The sequence below is a fragment of the Typopeltis vanoorti genome, chromosome 18 (genome assembly GCF_054136105.1).
Source record: "Typopeltis vanoorti isolate ZY-2024b chromosome 18, IOZ_Tvanoo_1.0, whole genome shotgun sequence".
NCBI lineage: Eukaryota > Metazoa > Arthropoda > Arachnida > Uropygi > Thelyphonidae > Typopeltis > Typopeltis vanoorti.
In genome coordinates, this window is record NC_143566.1 from 82057992 (window position 1) to 82077784 (window position 19793).

Below are 19793 nucleotides of genomic sequence, written 5' to 3' on the forward strand. Positions count from 1 at the left end.
AACCCTATCTAGCTTTTGGAGATTGAGTGGGCAGTTCACTCTCCACTGGTAGCCAATCAGAGATAGCTGGCGAAAGATTATGACTAATTATAAGCAGCAACTGATGAAAGGACAAGCAAACAAGTACTCCCATCTCTTGTTACCTAAACCCTTACAGTTTTTCCATTTGGCAGCTAGACTTGATCCTCTCTTTCGCTGATTCCTCCAAGACCAAACAATCAGTTTCTGCATTGTCTTTCCTATAGGTATATGCTACTCTGCTGAATTGGTCACTTTCCTTAAATCATATATGAACATGGGCAGCTGCTAGTCAACATCCATGTACTGTTCAGCTCCAACCCAACCTGACCATCTTCTCCTCTTACCTCATTCTATATATAGTCTTCTTCATACCATTTCCCCCGATGATTGCAACCTCAACTTTTCAAGAAATGCATTAACAGATTCCTTTCTTCTCTTTAATCACTTGCCCATACACAACACTGTTGTATTAAAAGTCTTGAGACCTTTTGTGTTTGGAGTTTAATAAAAAAAAAAAAAAAAAAAAAGCATGGAAGCAAGCTTATATTCAGTCCATTCTTAAAAGAATGAGAAACTGTTGATGCAGTCCTTGCCAAAATAATAGAATAAGTCATTAACTGTCTACTTCTTCATCATCCAAAGGACCACTAGTTAATCAGCAATTACCAGTAAGGATTCTTCGTGTTCTAGCTCCCTCCACAGTAGACCTATTCTTCACGGACATTAATCCCTGGATATGTCATGGAAAGTTGAAGAAATATGTGCAGCCACATGTCTTTTCCAAGGCATGCATTTTATCAAGTGTGTTGCCTAGAATCCTGTTCACCACATTGCCACCTTATGGCAGCCCTCCACCTTTTGTCATTTTGTAACTTAGACTGTCCATGTTATGAGTGGCTTCTCCACAGATTTTTTTTTTTTTTTTTTCCTCAAGTGCAGGAGTGCCCCATGATTATGTTTTTTAGCTGACCTAAAACCCTAAATATTTTTCTAATTATAGGACACTTAATTTCTGCTACTCATTTGACAAACTTTACAGTATTCAAATGTGATGCAATTCAAGATATTTCACAACCAGTGCCTTAATTCTTGATTTTTATGACATTATTTGCATGTAACTTATCTTTAATAATAAACAGATGCTTAAATAAGATCTGCTCAATCCTTGAAGTATCAAAATACTTCCAGGCTAAATTTGCACAGTTACTTATTAATAGTTATAAATTATTAAATTTTAATAGGTTTCAAATTTCATATCTACTTTAAAAATGGTGTATGGTAATAATTACAATTACAATATCTCCTGAGTGTAGGATTTTTTTTTTTTTGTAAGAAATCAATTCTGAAATTGCAGGTTATACTGTTACTGCTTCCTGTTTGAAATGAAATGCATGCTGGCTTTTAATATAGATAATGTTTACAAGGATGTAAACTTGAAATTAAGAAAAGATATCTGAAATGGTTTAAAACTTATTTCAGGAAACAGAAGAAATATTGGAGGATTACCTTCAGGTTGAAGTGTTCCGTCAAACCATTGCTGATAATGCCCTTGTTGGGAGTTACTGTGTCCTTAGCAACCGAGGTGGATTAGTAAGTCTGTTTTGTGATACAATTTTGACACTTTCTAATTTCAGAAGATAAGAAATTTAAGATTTTTTTTTCCCCTGTCAGCTGCCTAGAACAGTCCCATTATAAATATCTGCTACATGTAATTCATCAGCAGGGCTTGAAAAATTTTGTGTTGGCTTGCCAGTTAGTCATTATATATCTACTTGTTAGGTATCATTTTGGCTGGAGTAGCACTGTCACCAAATCTTCTAATTCATCATAGTTATGTTCAATGCTGTGTCTAATTTTTACCCTTTACCATTGTTGAATCAAATATGTTAAATACTTAAATATTAGTGTGTTTATCAGTATGAGATGAGAATAAATTTGATTATTTCATGACTGTTAAATATAATTGATAAACCAGAATACAAATGGTAAATTTATTACTGTCTGCGTTTTGGAACATTGCTAGTTGTTGCTATCACGTTCTGTGGTGTCATGCATGCTGTATCCTAGGTATGTGGTAGACCATACTTGATGTAAAATTAAGCCTTGATTTTATTGCATTATGTTGGGGTCCTAAGCATTTAGGTCCCCAACTTTTGGGGTCTTAAATGCCTAGGAGCCTAGCAACTTTTATGTTGTTAGACATAAAAGTTGCTAGGCTTGAAAAATTCCATGCTTGGAATTTTTCAAGCCACTTCAGGCTATGTAAAAATTAAAATAATTTTTAAAAAAATCCTTAGCCTGGTCACAGTACTAACCTACTTTAGGTTTACAATCTTTTGTGGGTAGAAACACAGAAATGTTTTTACAGTTCACTCTCTGTTGAGCTCAACTAATTTTAATAATCAAACTCATAATGTGGAAAACAGAAAAATAGCATTGCATTGATCCACTACAGAACAAAAAACTTCAAACAGTCATCAATATTATAAATTCTCTTTGAGTAAACTAAGCAGAGTGATAAAATTATTATGTTAATCTTATAGTGAAATCTTTCAAAGTTTGTTCTTAATTGGCCATTTCTCCTTCAATGAGAGAAAAAGAGAGAGATTTAATTGAAGAAACAGAAGTCCTATGTTTAGTGGTAGAAAATATTCATCAATCAAAACCCTTAAGATATACATGCAATATGAAGAATAGTAATTCTTATATAATATAATGAAGACACATATTAAAGGTTGCTTTGCTTACCTTAATTAAACAAAGAAGTCCTTTGTTCAAGGACGTCTTAATAAAGCTTTCATTTTTATTCTTTAATTGATTTTTATGGAATCAAATCATGGAATTTTTATGGAAAGTTCCAAATAATCCTTGGAAACAGTGAAGATGAATTACAAAAATCATTATGCAGTCTAAATAATCTGATAAAAACATATGGTATGGAAATATCAACAGACAAAACAGAAGTCTTGGCCTTCAAAGGGGCTAATCCAATTAGAATCAAAATAGTGATAAACAACAAAATAATAGAGCAAGTAAATACATTCAAATATTTAGGATGCACAATGTCATATGAAAATGAAGCTGATATAGAACTGAAGCTATCAAACTATTTAAAAGTAACAGGCATTATAAATAAAATTTTCAAACCCAATTATGTACAAAAACACACACAAATAAGAATCTACGACACAGTAGCTAAACCTACCTTACTTTATGGCAGTGAGATATGGACAATTAAAAAAGCAGATGAAAGAAGAATTGAATTATCCAAGATGAAATTTCTGCACAGAACTGAAGGAGTCGCAATAATTAATAAAATGAAAAGCAGCAAAATCAGAAATAAACTTGGAATTACAAACTCCTTAAATGAAACAGTTATTTGCTATAGAGAAAAATGGAAAGAACGTGTACTGAGAATGAATAGAAGCAGAATACCTAAACAAATTCTAAATTACCACCCAAAAGGTACCCAATGCAGAGGAAGACCCTTAAAAAGATGGAATTGAGTCCAGAACAAGCCATTTGGCTTATAAGTCTGGAAAGGAGGAAGAAGAAATATATTTATCAATAATTAATATTGATGGATGGAATAATTAATGGACTGGTTATTACTAACACCATGTTCCAACATAAAATTGTGCACAAATTCACATGGAGAGAAGAGGCTAGAAATAAGAAAAGTCTCATTGACTATGTTATTGTTGATAGTGATGTTTTCTCCCTGGTGCAGGACACCAGAGTGTACAGAGGATTTGAAATTGGAAGTGATCACTATTTAGTCTTGAGCAGGATAAAATTGAATTTCATATTGAAAAGAATAACATGTAAGAAAGTTTTAAAGTGAATAAAAGTTGAGCAGCTCTCAGATGTGAGCTGTAGACTAAAATACACAAAGATTATTGAAGAAAAAATGAAAGAGTTTGAGAACAGGAATCAAACCTTGGAGATTCATTGGCAAACTCTGAAGAAAACATTGATTGATTCTGCCAGAGAGGCATGTGGTGAAGTTGTCTGTAAGGATAAAAAAATCAGAACTCCCTGGTGGACACAGGAAGTTAAAGAGGCAGTGAAGGAAAAGAAGAAAGCATACCAAAAGTTCCTGTCAAATAAGTCAGCTTGTGCTCTTAGAGAATATAGAGACAAATGCAAGAATGCTAAACACTGTGTAAAACTAGCTAAACAAAAGTCATGGGAGGACTTTGGCAAGAATATAGAAAATAAATATCAAGAAGGTGGCAAAATATTCTGGAGGTTGTTGAAGAAGCTTAAGAATGGAGGAAAGAGTTTGTAAAAGGAGTTAGAGATGATAAAGGTGACATGAAAACGGGAGAAAAAGATATCCTTGAAGTATGGAATAATTACCTTGAAAAACTGCTAAATGAAACAAGCAGTGATGACAGCATAGTGATAAAAAAACACTGACCAGGCATGCAGTCAGGAATACATATCCATACTTGAAGTAGAAAAAGCCATCAAAGGCTTGAAATGTGGAAAGGCAGCAGGAGTAGATGATATTTGACCAGAAATGCTGAAGTATGGTGGTATAAGAGTCTTACAGTGGCTGCACTGCATAGTTCAGAAAGCCTGGACAGAGGGACGAATTCCCGATGATTGGAGTAGAGCTCTCATAGTACCCATATATAAAAAGGGAAATAAAATTGAATGTGAGAATTACAGGGGTATTTCCCTACTGAGTGTTCCTGGAAAGATCTATGCAAGTATACTTGAGAAACGGTTGAGAAGAATTGCGGAAGAAAAGCTTGGTGAAGAACAAGCTGGATTCAGGCCAAATAGAGGCTGTCAGGATCAGATCTTCACTTTACGACAAATAGTCGAGAAAGCATGGGAATATAACAAAGATCTGTATTTAAGTTTTGTCGATCTGGAAAAGGCATATGACAAGGTGCCAAGAGAGAAGCTATTCAATACGCTGCAGTTATATGGTATCAATGGGGCATTATATCAAGCAATACTTAGTCTTTACTTGAGTTGTAAGTCAGCAGTTAGAATTGAAGGAAATACAGGAAGATGGTTTAACGTTAAATCTGGTGTGAGACAAGGATGTACATTATCCCCTCTGTTATTCATTATCTATATGGATCACATTATGAAGGAAAGTGGTAATAAACTTGATATCAAAATTGGAGATGTTAATGTCAGCTCTTTGCTTTATGTGGATGATGTTATACTTCTAAATAAATTCACTACAAGTCTGCAAGATTCTCTGACTAAATTGAATAGCTGTTGTAATAGATATGGTATGAAGGTCAGCAATAAAAAGACAAAGACAATGAAAATAGGCAGAATCATTAAAAATGTCAACTGTGTTGTGAATGGAGAACCTGTGGAACAAGTAAAACATTTCAGCTACTTAGGCACGATTTTTACTGAAGATGGTAAATTAAATATAGAAATAGACAACAGAATCAGCAAAGCTGGTATGGTGGGAAGTCAATTGAATAAATTCATATGGAATAAGAGAGAAATTAGTCGGAACACTAAATTAGCTGTATGCAAGACAGTGTTCAAACCAGTTTTAACTTATGGATCTGAGAGCTGGGTCAGAAGTAAAACACTTGACCAAAGACTAGAGACCACAGATATGAGAGTCCTGAGAAAGATTATAGGCGTGAACAGATGGCATCAATGGCAGTATCATATTAAAAACGAGGATATTAGGAAAGAACTTGACATTGTCAGCATTCAGGAATGCATTAGCAGAGCTAATCTCAGGTGGTATGGTCACTTAAACAGAATGGGCAAAGAAAGATTAGCAAAACAAGTGATCTCTGCCAGGTTGGCAGCAAAATGACCCAGAGGAAGACCAAGATGTAGGTGGATTGATACAGTACAAAGTGCTTTAGATGATAGAAATATAAGATCTGATAATGTTGGAGTCTTGACAAGTAACAGACTGATTTGGAGGAAAATTGTAGATAGGAAATTAATAATGATGTAATTTTTTTTCATATAGTACTATCATATCCTGTACAACCCTTGAGGGTACATGGCAGGAATTTGATGATGATGATGATAATTAATTTTAAAGCAGCGTACATTTTACTTGTATAAATGTTCAAAAAATGCACAGTCCAGTGTATAAGACTAAATGCAAATATAATTTCTTAAATGTTAGGCAGTTTCAAATACAATAATGTGGACAAACATCAAAATGGAGAATTGGATAATGAGATTGATTTGTTCTTATGCTCCGACAAAGGTTCTATTACAGAAAAAGAAATGGAAGAATTCTTTGAGTCATTAGAGAAAGCAACTGACATAAAGAAGGAAAAGTTAGTCCTTTTTAGAGATCTGAACAGTAGAGTAGGAAATTATTACTAGATATTATTATTAATATCTGAGACCTCCAAGGAGTCAAGAACTCATCGAGGGAGTCTGTAAATTACCCAACCTAGCTGTCATACCTTCCCTTAAATCATTTAACTAGATGCACTCACTACCCCTAAGGGAAAATTATTCCACTCACTCACTGCTCTCTGGGAGAAAAAACCTAGCTCTTACTCCTTTCTTGACTGAGAACAACCTTAACTTCCATGGATGTCCCCCCCCCCCCATGTTTTCTCCCCGCCTTCCGTATAAGAAAAAATTTCATCATTTGAAATGCTATAACACCCATTCAAAAGTTTATAGACCTCTATTATAATCACCCCTCTTTCTCTTGTTAACTACTCACTGTAATCCACATACTTGCAATCTGTCCTCTAAATCCCATAATCTGGATATTATCTTTGTAACTCTTTGCACCCTTTCCCAGCTTCTTTATCCCCTTGGAACCCAGGAGACCAAATCTGCACACAGTAATCCAGGTGTGGTCTTATCAATGCCTTATAAAGAGGCAAAATTGCTTCCTTATCTTTACATGTCAAGGTTCGCTTCAACATAGCAATTATCCTCTGTGTTGTATTTGCAACTTTTGCTATGTGACCTTTGAACTTTAAATTCTTATTCACCGATACACCAAGATCCCTTGCCTCTTCAGTTTCTTGTAGCATAACCCTGCTAATATACCACTGAGACTCTAATCATGCCAAAGTACATAACTCTACACTTACTAACATTAAACTGACAGCCATTTTCATTTGCCCAGATTTCCAGTCTATTCAAATCATTTTGTAATTGCTGAATATTAGTGGCTTCCCTGATTTCGCTGCCTATCTTTGCATCATCAGCAAACAATTACAAATCTGATGATAGACCCTGCTTGATGTCATTAATGTATAGATTGAACAATAATGGCCCATGGACTGAACCCTGAGGTACACCACTGGTTACCTTAAATCTGGCAGATTCACACCCACTATATACCACTTTTTGATATCTGTCTGTCAACCATCCCCTGATCCAATTCAATAGATTATATTCCAATCCCATATTCTCCAGTTTATGTAACAGCCTATTGTGTTGTATCCTATCAAATGCCTTAAAAAATCCAACATTATCATAGTGTATCCATTCCCTTTGTTTAACTTGGCCTTAACATTGTTATAAAATATGAGCAAATTGCTAAAACATGACTTTCCTTTAATAAACCCATGCTGTTCCCTGCAGAGTATAGAATGCTTGTCTATCCATTTCTGTATGCAAGTTCTTACCAGCTTCTCTAAAATCTTCACTACCATACCAGAGATACTAATAGGTCGGTAGTTAGACACGTCAGTTTTTGCACCCCTTGTGCAATGGAACTATCATACATTCCTTCCATTCCTGTGGTATCATTCCTGAGCTGAGACTCAAGTTATACAAATGTGTGAAAGGCCTAGCCCATTCAGCTGAACATTCCTTTAGAAAATGGGCTGATATTCCATCTGTTCCTATTGATAAATTCTTATCCAGGTTATGCAAGAGCTCTTCAACCTCATTTTCATGAACCTCTAACTCTTCATCCAACGTAGCAGTAGCACTGTGCACCATGCTATATACACCTGGTTGGTATATCTTAGCAGAGTGAGCACTCATTAACTGAACAATCTCCTTAGCTTCCAACACTCGTGTACCATCTGTATTCAATAAAGTTCTTCCACATTCATTCTTTCTTTTGCTTGCAGCATAACGATAAAATGCTTTTGGATTACCTTTAGCTTGCTTGGCCAATTGCTTTCATACTCCGTTTTAGCTTTTCTCACAGTACTTGTTACTTTTCTGGCCTGAGCTTTATATATTTCATAACTCCTCCCACTCTTATTCTCACAATATTCTTCCACATCATCTTCTTCTTGTGGATGTCTTGCTTAATAAGGCTGCATATCCATTTCACTTCCAACCTATTTATTCTTCGAACACTAGGGATACATTGAGATACTGCCTCATTCAAGCACCTCTTCAAAGATTCCCATGCATTGCTGACATTTTTTTCCATTCAGTAAAAGATAGATTCTTCTAAGTTGATATAATTTCCAGCTTTGTAGTTCAGCATGTAGCCTGTTTTAATCGGAGCATCAATACAAGTAGATGCATCCCAAGAAAGAACAGCATGATCACTGTCACCAATTGGTGGTAAAATAGCCATATTCTTGACAGAGATCCCTTCTGACGCTATGAGCAAATCCAACACTCTTTGATCTTGAGTTCCTTCTTTCAAATGCTGCTTGAGAAAGTTGTCTTGCAACAATTCATTAAAATCCTGTTCTTTCTTATCATGAGATTTCTCTTCTACCCAATCAATGTTTGGAAAATTAAAGTCACCCATAATGATTATTCACTTGGTACCCATAAGGTTAAATTGGCAATGCATTTCTTCGTACCCTACAACTGAGCCGCCAGGTCTGTAGCAACACCCCACCATATATTTCATTCTGTTAACCTCCACTTCACACCAGATAGACTCAAACTCATCGCTACATGGGACATTGTTACCATCATTGTTTTCTTGTATTTCTACCCTAGCTGTATTTAAATAATCTGATATCATTAGTAGCACTCCTCCTCTCCTATCTCTTCTGTAATTCCTAAAAATAGTATATCCGTTACACTCGATCTCACTTACCATATCTGATTCAGATAGCCAGGTTTCACTAATGCCAACAATCTTAGGCCACATCATATTCAATAAAGCAATAAAATCAACCCCTTTGTTTCTAATGCTCCTGGCATTTGTGTATAGACATAGTAAATTACAACCTAGCCTATTCTTATAATTAGATATGCAATCTATTTGGTCTTGTTCTAGAATTTTCTCTTTTCCCTTCCCAGACATACTTAAAAGGTCTGAATCCAAAGCATATTTTTCCACTCCTTAGCCACATACATAACCATGTTCAAAGGCATTCATATCTTTATCACGTTTGTATACTACAGCTGAACTTTCACACACATTTTTCCCATTCCTCCCTTGATGATCTAGTTTCTCTGACTCTCTGCATTGGGTCTCATACTAAGAAGTAATTTCTCCAGGTTTCTGATGCTGAATCAAGTGCAGGCCATCATTCTTATACAAATTTGGCACAAAATAGGGACCTTCTGGATTTCTGCTCTACATATGAATTAGATCACTAATACCATGTTCTAACATTGCACAAATTCACATGGAGAGAAGAAAATTCTTATCACTATCAGCAGAAGCATAGTTGATATCTTCATTTTTATTTGGGCTACAATCTACAGAGGATTTGAAATAGGATGCTGATAATTTAGTTCTGAGCAGTATAAAAAGATGAATATTGAAAAGAAAAATAAGTACAAAAGTTTTAGTATCAGTCAAGTAGCTTTCAGAAGTGAATTGTAAATTCAAATATTATTGAAGAAAAAAAAGAAGAGAGAAAGTTTGAAAATGAGGATCAAATGATTAAGACTCATTGGCAATCTGTGAAGAAAACAGCCGGGAAGGCACAGTAAAGTTGTCTGCAAGGGCAAAAGAATCAAAACTTCACGATGGACTCAAATCAAAGAGGCAGTTTCTAGAAAAGAGGAAAGTATATTGAAAGTTCGTAGCAGTAAGTCAACACATGCCAAGAGAATACAGAGACAAATGTAAAAAAATGAGCTATGTGTAAAAGTAACCAAACAAAAGTCATGGAGAAGGCTTTGGTGAGAACATAGTACATATCACACAGGTGGCAAAATGTTATAGAGGCTATCAAAAAATAATAAGCTAAGAAATGGTAGAGTACCATAAAATAAAATGATATAAAGGCGATGTAAAAACTGTACATAAAAGATATTCTGGATATTTAAAGTAATTTGAAAGGTTCTTAAATGAATCAAGCAGAGGCAAAGCAGTGGCAGAAAACATTCAAGAGAAACTTAGGGGAAAACAAGGTGATGTAAAAACTGTACATAAAAGATTTTCTGGATATCTCAAGTAATTTGAAAGATTCTTAAATGAATCAAGCAGAGACAAACAAGTGGCAGAAAACATTCAAGAGAAATTTGTCATTTATCTCAGAAATGAAAAACTATTTAGAAAAGTGTACTGTAAAAATAATCATTTCTGATTATCTTTACAGTACATTTTTCTCTATTTTGAAACCTGTTCGTTAGTTTCCATTTTTGCCATCTTTGTGATGCTTGGGTTGCAGACAGCCCCATTGGCTGTGAGCATGGATATTTTGAGAATATCTCATCATCATCAAATTCCTGCCATGTACCCTCAAGGGGTGTACAGGATATGATAGTACTACATGAAAAAAATTACATCCTTACTAACTTCCTATCTACAATTTTCCTCCAAATCAGTCTGTTACTTGTCAAGACTCCAACATTATCAGATCTTATATTTCTATCGTCTAAGGCACTTTGTACCGTATCAATCTACCTATGTCTTGGTCTTCCTCTGGGTCGTTTTGCTGCCAACCTGGCAGAGATCACTTGTTTTGCTAATCTTTCTTTGCCCATTCTGTTTAAGTGACCATACCACCTGAGATTAGCTCTGCTAATGCATTCCTGAATGCTGACAATGTCAGGTTCTTTTGATATGCTTTCTTCTTTTCCTTCACTGCCTCTTTAACTTCCTGTGTCCACCATGGAGTTCTGATTTTCTATCCTTGCAGACAACCTCACCACATGCCTCTCTGGCTGAATCAATCAGGGCTTTCTTCAAGGCTTGCCACTGAATCTCCAAGGTTTCGTTCCTGTTCTCAAACTCTTTCATTTTCTTTTCAATAATATTTCTGTATTTTAGTCTACAGTTCACATCTGAGAGCTGCTCAACTTTTATTTGCTTTAAAACTTTTTTACATGTTATTCTTTTCAATATGAAATTCAATTTTATCCTGCTCAAGACTAAATAGTGATCACTTCCAGTTTCAAATCCTCTATACACTCTGGTATCCTGCACCAGGGAGAAAACATCACTATCATAAATAACATAGTCAATGAGACTTTTCTTATTCCTTGCCTCTTCTCTCCATGTGAATTTGTGCACATTTTTATGTTGGAACATGGTGTTAGTAATAACCAGTCCTTGTCCTGAGCAGAAATCCAACAGGTATTTGCCATTATTATTTGCTTTGGTCTTTTCTCCAAATTTTCCCAAAATATTTTTGTATGTCTGACAATCATTTCCTACTCTGCTATTTAGATCCCCAACAAGGACCAACTTTTCCTTTTTCATTTTGTCAGTTGCTTTTTCTAAAGCATCAAAAAATTCCTCCACTTCTACCTTAGTAGAATTTTCTGTGGTACCATAGGCACAAATAAGTCTCATTGTCCAGTTCCCCATTCTGATATTTGCCCACATCACTCTACTTGAGACTGCCTGCCATTCAAGAAGATTAGCCTCGTATTTATAGTGGAATGCTATGGCTACTCCTTCTTTTCCTTGATTGTCATTGCCTGAATATAACATTTTGTATTTATTGCTCAAAAAGATCTCACCAGTTTTTGTCTTTTTTGTTTCAGTCACCCTTATTATGTCGATCTGGTACTTATCTAATTCCTCAGCTAGCTCCATTTCTTTGCCATTCAGGTTTCTTATGTTGATAGTACCGATCTTTAACTCTGGTGATGTTGAGTTGAGGTGTGATTTCAGATTTGTTTCAGTAGCTGACTTTTTGCTGTTCGCCCTGCTTCCCTGGGGAAAACAACGGGGGCCTTGTTTAACCGGGCGATGCCCCAGCCGGCATGAAATTTTGTTATGTTGTGCCATCATTTTTTATTTTGGTTTAAGGCAATAAGAATACAATTTGGTCGGCTAAATCCCAAATTGCCAGCCCATCCTCGTTCGTTCAGTATCCTGGTAGATACCCAATAGGGTGCACCACGAGAAGGTGAGGATTGGACATTAGGTCAGAAGCCCTGGTTGGTTCTTCGCATTCCTTTAAAGGCTATGTGGAGGTCTCCTCTCAGTTATGCAGCTTTGACCCTTAAGCTGTTCTTGTTTTAATTTCAGTGAAGTCATCTGCCTCTATATAAAGTAATCTAGTTGGGAATATACTCCATACACAAACTTCTCTTTGCTCATGCGTGAATAAAAGGAAGAAAACAAGAATATAATTTCTTGTAAAGTATAATTTACTTTCTGACCTGACCTAGCAAAAACACTTGCTATAATAATTATTTCCACTGATGAGACCTCAGTAAAAGTTTAAACTTGTTTGGGCAGTGATCTGTCCTGTAATGTATGACTGTATACATGCCTGAAAGAAAGTTGTTCATTCTGGGGTGCTGAAGCAATATGACATGAAGTGAACTGCCTCTGCATACAAGTAGCCTAGTTATGAAGATAATTTAGGTGTAAACTTTTGTTTGCTCACACTTGATTACAGTAAGAATATAATTTCTTGTCATGCATAAATTACTTCATGACCCAACAAAAAAAAAGCTTGCTAAATGCATAAGGATAGATGTTCAAGTAAACATTAACATAATAAATTAATATTAAATAATTGATAATGAGAATATTTATTTATTTATTTTTTATTTTTTTCCAAACAGGTCCACCCTCGAACAGCAGTTGAAGATCAGGATGAGTTATCTTCATTACTTCAAGTTCCTCTTGTGGTAAGATATCGAAAAGTAGTATATCTTTATTCTTTATAAAAATCATTGAATACAAAGGTTTTGTATTCTTCTTTTGTATTTTATCCTCTCTCTCTCTCTCTCTAGGATAAGATATCAAAGAAGAAAGGAAAGAATGATCATGTATACAATAATAAATAGTGAAGAACTCAGTGAAATTGCTATTGATTTATAATGCTATAAATCAATAGCAATTTCACTGAGTTCTTCACTATAGGCTGATTTGTTAATGTAATTTTGATATGATTTTTTTCCTAAAAAAATACCGTTACTACATATATATATAAAATAACATAACAAATAAATCACTAGTAAGCAAGCACGTGCCTTATAGATCATATAGTATGGAATATAGAGAAAAGTGTAAGAAAGCTAATTTCTGTATAAAAGTAGCTAAACAGAAGTCATTGAAGATTTTTGAAATTTTAAACCAGGATATTTCATCTGAAATATACTGGTTTAAAAGTTTTGCAGTGGTTACACCGCATAATCCATAAGGGTAATCCAGATGCTTGTAGTAGAACTCTTGATTGTATTAATTTAAAAAGGAAAAAATGAAGGACAAAATTTGATAAGAAACAAGCCAGTATTTAAACCAAATTTGCTATCAAGAAAGTTTTTGCTCTATGGTAAATAGTAGGAAATCATGAGAATATAATATAAATTGAATCTATTTAAGTTTTGTCCTTTAAAAAAAAAAAAAAAAAAAAAAGGAAAGGAAAAAAATGGCAGTTAGAATCGAATAAAGAGGGTTTAAATCTGATAGAGAGCAGGATTGTGTGTGTGCTGTCTCAATTGCTATTTATAATCCTTATGGACCACATTATTAAGGAAGGTGACATTAAACCTGATATTCAAATAGATATTAAGCTTATTCTTTTTTGGAAATGAACAGATTTTCAAGAGTCTTTAGTGAAATTGATTGCCCTGACAAATTTGATATGGAAATCAACAATTCAAAGATGAAACAGTAAAAATAGACAGGAACAGGGGAAAAATCAGTTGTATTCTCAGTTAGGAACGTATATAAAAGCAAAATATTTCACTCATTTGGGCATGGTTTTTACTGCACAACTGCAAAGTAAACATAGCAATTTATAATAGAATAAATTAGGTGAGATATCAGGTAAATAGTTTGGAAAATATGTATGGAATAAATTGCAAGCATACAAAAGTATTTTTACATATGGTTCTCAAAATGGGTTTGAAATAAAAAAAAAGTTGATCAAAACTGTTGACTATTACAGTTCTGTAGAAAATTAGAGGAACAAACAGATGATATCAATGGCAGAAATTAAAAATAAATATCAGAAAACTAAGAAAAGTAGTTGGCATTATTGATATCTAATCCACTCCATCGAGTCATTTTCAACTCCTGGTGATTCTATGAACATACGCTTTCCACCCTCTAATTCTTGGTCTTCCCCTTCTCCTGCTTCCATCAACTTTAGCAAGCATCATCATCATCTTCTCCAGACTGTTATTTGCTCGCATAATATGTCCAAAGTATGACAATTTTTACTTGATGATCATATACTTCGAGGTAACAATCTGGCTTTATTCTGTCTATCACTGATTTACTGGTTTGCTTTGCCGTGGTATTCTTAGTAAGCATCTCCAAACCCATAATTCAAATGCATCCATCTTCCTTCTTTCACTCTTTCTCAGGGTCCAACTTTCACATCCATACAGTACCACAGGGAATACCATTGCTTTCACGCTTCTGATTTTTGTTGCGAGGCTAATATCAAATATCTTGCTTAAATTTGTCATGTAGTTAGAAGAAGATTATTAATTTCCAAATAATAATCTTCTTCTAACTTCTTCAGTACAATACCCATCTTTATCGATTTGGGATCCTAGGAGCACAAAATTGTTAATTGCTTCCATTTTTTTCCCATCTACTTCAAAATCGTTAAGTTCACGTTGCCACAACTTTTATCTTTTTGAGGTTAAGTTTAAGGCCATATTTAGCACTTAGTTCTTTAACTTTCATAATAAGTTCCTCTGAATCTTCTTTGCATTCTGCATAAGCATAAGACTGAATAAGCAGAGCTAATTCAAGATGTTACAGTCATGTAAATATAATTGGAGTTGAAAGAGTAGAAAAAAACTTTAACTTTCATAATAAGTTCCTCTGAATCTTCTTTGCATTCTGCATAAGCATAAGACTGAATAAGCAGAGCTAATTCAAGATGTTACAGTCATGTAAATATAATTGGAGTTGAAAGAGTAGAAAAAAACAAATGTTTGAAGTGAAAAATAAAATAAAAAATAAAACTCTGATGACAACCAAGATGTGGGTAGATGCAATTAGTTAGGCTAAGTTAATGTACAATTTGTGGTAGCACCTCAGTTGTGGTATGTGCATGTGAAAGAGATTATAGAAGCTTTTAGAATGAATGAATGAAGAGATCATTACCTGCAGTGAAACATGATAGTCTTTCTTCCGTGGGAGGTTTGCACTTTATGGTTGCGCATGCCTTGTGCAACCATAAACTGATGATGGAATAAATAACTCTCTTAGCTGTCACACTGGGAGGCTGCATGCAAACCTTCTACATAGAGGAAATGCTATCATGTTCACTGTAGGTAATATTATCTACTTTCATTCTGACAGCTATAATCTCTTTCACAAAACAGTGTGGTCAGAAAAAACAGTTATACTGATATATTGTGAATACTAACAGTCTGAATTCTCTGTTTGATGTGCTTCATAAACTGTGACAGTGCTGCAAAATGTTTAGGCGTGGATGCTTATTTGGTGGTGAGTTCTAAGGCTTAATATGTCAACCAGAATGATGGTTTATCCATTCTGAAAATTTAGGAAATTCTTGTCTTAAGTAGTCATAATGATACATATACGAGGAGATTCTGGAAAGTTCTGATAAACACCTAGAACAAAATGATATTAAAGCAACTGATATAAATAACCACAAGAAAGAACATACTAGTAGCAGAGTTATGAAGATAACTTATGTTCTTGTTGGTCATATCGGTTGCTTTGATATCATTTTTGTTCTAGGTGTTTTTCAGAACTCCCCCCCCCCCCCCGTATAACCAGTTCGTGTGTTACACCTCATTCTTTTTTCACATGAATTTACTTTGCCATATTTGTTATCCAGCATGTTGCACGTGCCTTGAACAGTTGGGTGGTTGTTGAAGTATCATTAAATAGTTTTACCTTATGTACATGTTTATATAACATGTCTTGTCCACAGTTACCTTTAAAAATTTCTAAAAATCATTTAATCTGTGTTCTCTACTGGAGAACAGAGCAATGCTAAAGTACGACTTGTTTTTTATTAAGCTATTTTTTGGTCAATTTTCAGACTAAATAAGTATTTCATATTAGTGATTAATTTACTTGCAATTAAGGCATAATACAAAGCCTTAGTTGTCTGTTAATGATATTAAACAGCAGTTTCCACACAAAATTATTCATATCACTACTTTTTGCTATTATTAGCTACAAAGTTTTAGACTAATTTAGATGCCAGAATTATATCTGATTGGTGTAAAGTTAAACAATTAATTGTCTCTCTCTCTCTAATGAATATTGCCACCATTAAGGCATATTTTCCCAAGTTGGAAGAAAGAGCAACTAGACCTGTAGTTGGTTTTTCATTGCCTGATGAAGTGACCATCACTACCACCACACTACCTTATTTATCAGAATTTGAAGTGGCCTGTTGCCATGTCTTGTCTTCAGAAAGGACTCTGGTTTCTCTTCCCCTCCTACCCCCTCACACGAAATGTGAGTGAACCCTTCAAGCACATGCCAAAAATACTTAGGCACCTAGACCTTCACTCCATTTAAAGGTACAGCAGTAAAATAGTTCCCCCAAGTCAGCTATTAGATAGTACACTGGGCAGAACTAGTAACTAGTTCTGGAGGCTTTCTTATGAGTCAGCAAAATTGTGTTTCCAGTTAATATGTCTGAATAGAGTGCAAGATCTGCCAAAATTATGCATGGGTGATATTCTTGAGACAACAACATGTCAGCAGTATTAAGAAAATCTACTGCAAACAGCAACCAAACAGTAGAAGATACTAATTATGATAACATCCCAAATCACTGAACTAGAATGTGATCTCCTCAATGTTCAGCATGGGAGGGGTGGCAGAATATGTTTAGAGCTTAATGGAGAAGGGATAATAGGTATGAGAGGCATCCTGTTGCACAAGGATGGTGGTCTGATTTTGACCAAGTAAGGTGTATCAAAAGTAAAGATATCATTCTTATTTCATAATTTCTCATTTTTTGATACACCTTAACCTCTAATATTCTGTGGAAGAAGGATATCTCAACTCCTGTTGGATTTTTACATCCCTAATTGATTTCATTGTTTTAGATGTTAGAAATACGAGCATGTCCAAATTACCTCTTGTGTCTTTATCACGTTCCTAAGAGAAAAAAAAGCATGTTAATGAATTGTTAACGAAAAACCTTTGTTGACAATTTTTTGTACTTTTTTAGACTGCATCCTAGCAGTCTAAGGGCATAGACTGCTAGGATGACCATCCAGCCTGCTCCCCGGCATTCCAAAGGAAGAAGAATGAAAATGAGAACAGAACATCTCATATCAGGATGCAAAGAGAGAGTGAGTTTGTCATTACAGCACCTGTCCTGAAATCATCTTATGCTGAGAAGGTGTCAGTTAAGAAAATATCAAAAGATACACAAACCTATATATCTATTCTGCCATCTGATAATTTTGTTGCACTGAGCTTTCTGAACTTGAGTGCTTCTTTTTGGAGCACGTTAAATTGGAGTATGATTGTAATAACTTATGCAAATTGCATATTATATAACTTTGTGAAATTATTCTGCTAAATGAGAACACTTGGCATAAACATGGTAAGAGCACCTCATAAAGAAAAAATGCCAGACACCTCCACAAAAAAATGAATACTTTTGTATCCACTGTATTTAAAGTAAACACAAAAACTGACATGTCTGATGATATATTAAATTTTTTTTTTTATTTCAGAGGAAGAAATGGACAGTGGCAATTCATACTTCCCAAAATCAAATGAACACAAACCAGAAATGGATGAGTCCTCATCCTCTTGGAAATCAGATACATCCAAAGCAAAAGGAATAGCAAACTTCTTAAAGTGGAACTGTTGTGGATTTTGCCAAAATATCAAGGTTTTTGTAAAAACATTAACCTGTCAGTTTTTGTATACAGAAGACATTTAAAACCTAGTGAGGATGCCACCTTAAAGCATTTCATTTCATATTAGTCATAAGGACAGAACTGGAAATGGACCTGTCATGGAAGAGTTGGTATTTATTCTTGTTGGACATGCTGAAAGGGGATATTGGTAACCATACCCATTTTCAGCATATCTAGCTTAATACTATTCTGGAAGCAGTAGCCCAGTTTGTCTCTCAGCAGAATTTCTTATTACAATATGTATCATTTATTTACCACTGGGCTGAATCTCATCATCATCAAATTCCTGCCATGAACCCTCAAGGCGTGTATAGGATATGATAGTACTACACGAAAAATTTACATCATTGCTAACTTCCTATCTACAATTTTTCTCCAAATCAGTCTGTTACTTGTCAAGACCCCAACATTATCAGATCTTATATTTCTATCGTCTTTGTACCATATCAATCCACCTATATCTTGGTCTAACTCTGGGTCGTTTTCCTGCCAACCTGGCAGAGAAGACTTGTTTTGCTAATCTTTCTTCTCCCATTCAGTTTAAGTGATCATACCACCTAAGATTAGCTCTGCTAATGCATTCCTGAATACTGACAATGTCAGGTTCTTTCCTAATATCCTTGTTTTTAATATGATATTGCCATTGATGCCATCTGTTCGCGCCTCTAATCTTTCTCAAGACTCTCATATCTGCGGTCTCTAGTCTTCGCTCAAGTGTTTTACTTCTGATCCAGCTCTCAGATCCATAAGTTAACTGGCTTGAACACCTTTAGTGTTCCGACTAATTTCTCTCTTATTCCATATTAATTTATTCAATTGACTTCTTACCATATCAGCTTTGTTGATCCTGTTGTCTATTTCCATATTTAATTTACCATCTTCACTAAAAATCATGCCTAAGTAGCTGAAATGTTTTACTGGTTCCACAGGTTCTCGTTCACAACGCAGTTGACATTTTCACCGAGTCTGCCTATTTTCATATCTTTGTCTTTTTATTGCTAACCTTCATACCATATCTATTGCAACAGTTATTCAATTTAGTCAGGGAATCTTGCAAAATTGTAGGGGATTTATTTAGAAGTATAACATCGTCCGCATAAAGCAAAGAGCAGACATGGACATCTCCAATTTTGATATCAGGTTTAATATCACTTTCCTTCATAATGTGGTCCATATAGATATTAAATAACAGAGGGGATAATGTACGTCCCTCTCTCACACCAGATTTAACATTAAACCACCGTCCTGTACTTCCTTCAATTCTAACTGCTGACTTGCAACTCAAATAAAGACTAAGTTGCTTCACATAATGCCCCATTGACACCAAATAACTGTAGCATATTGAATAGCTTCTCTCTCTCTCTCTATCTTGGCACCTTGTTATATGCCTTTTCCAGGTCGACAAAACTTAAATACAGATCTTTGTTATATTCCCATGCTTTCTCGACTATTTGTCGTAAAGTGAAGATCTGATCCTGACAGCCTCTATTTGGCCTGAATCCAGCTTGTTCTTCACCAAGCTTTTCTTCCACAATCCTTCTCAAACGTTTCTCAAGTATACTTGCAAAAATCTTACCAGGAACACTCAGTAGGGAAATACCTCTATAATTCTC

General features: G+C 34.9%; 1 protein-coding gene across 1 annotated transcript in view; it reads left to right on the forward strand.

The window, feature by feature from the left end:
• eIF6 (eukaryotic translation initiation factor 6) overlaps positions 1-19793 on the forward strand; it is a 47117-nt gene that overhangs the window by 17469 nt on the left and 9855 nt on the right. Inside the window, exons 4-5 of the mRNA XM_090408761.1 lie at positions 1501-1611; positions 12913-12978. Of these exons, the coding sequence (XP_090264887.1) occupies positions 1501-1611; positions 12913-12978 (177 nt within the window). The remainder of the gene's footprint in view (positions 1-1500; positions 1612-12912; positions 12979-19793) is intronic.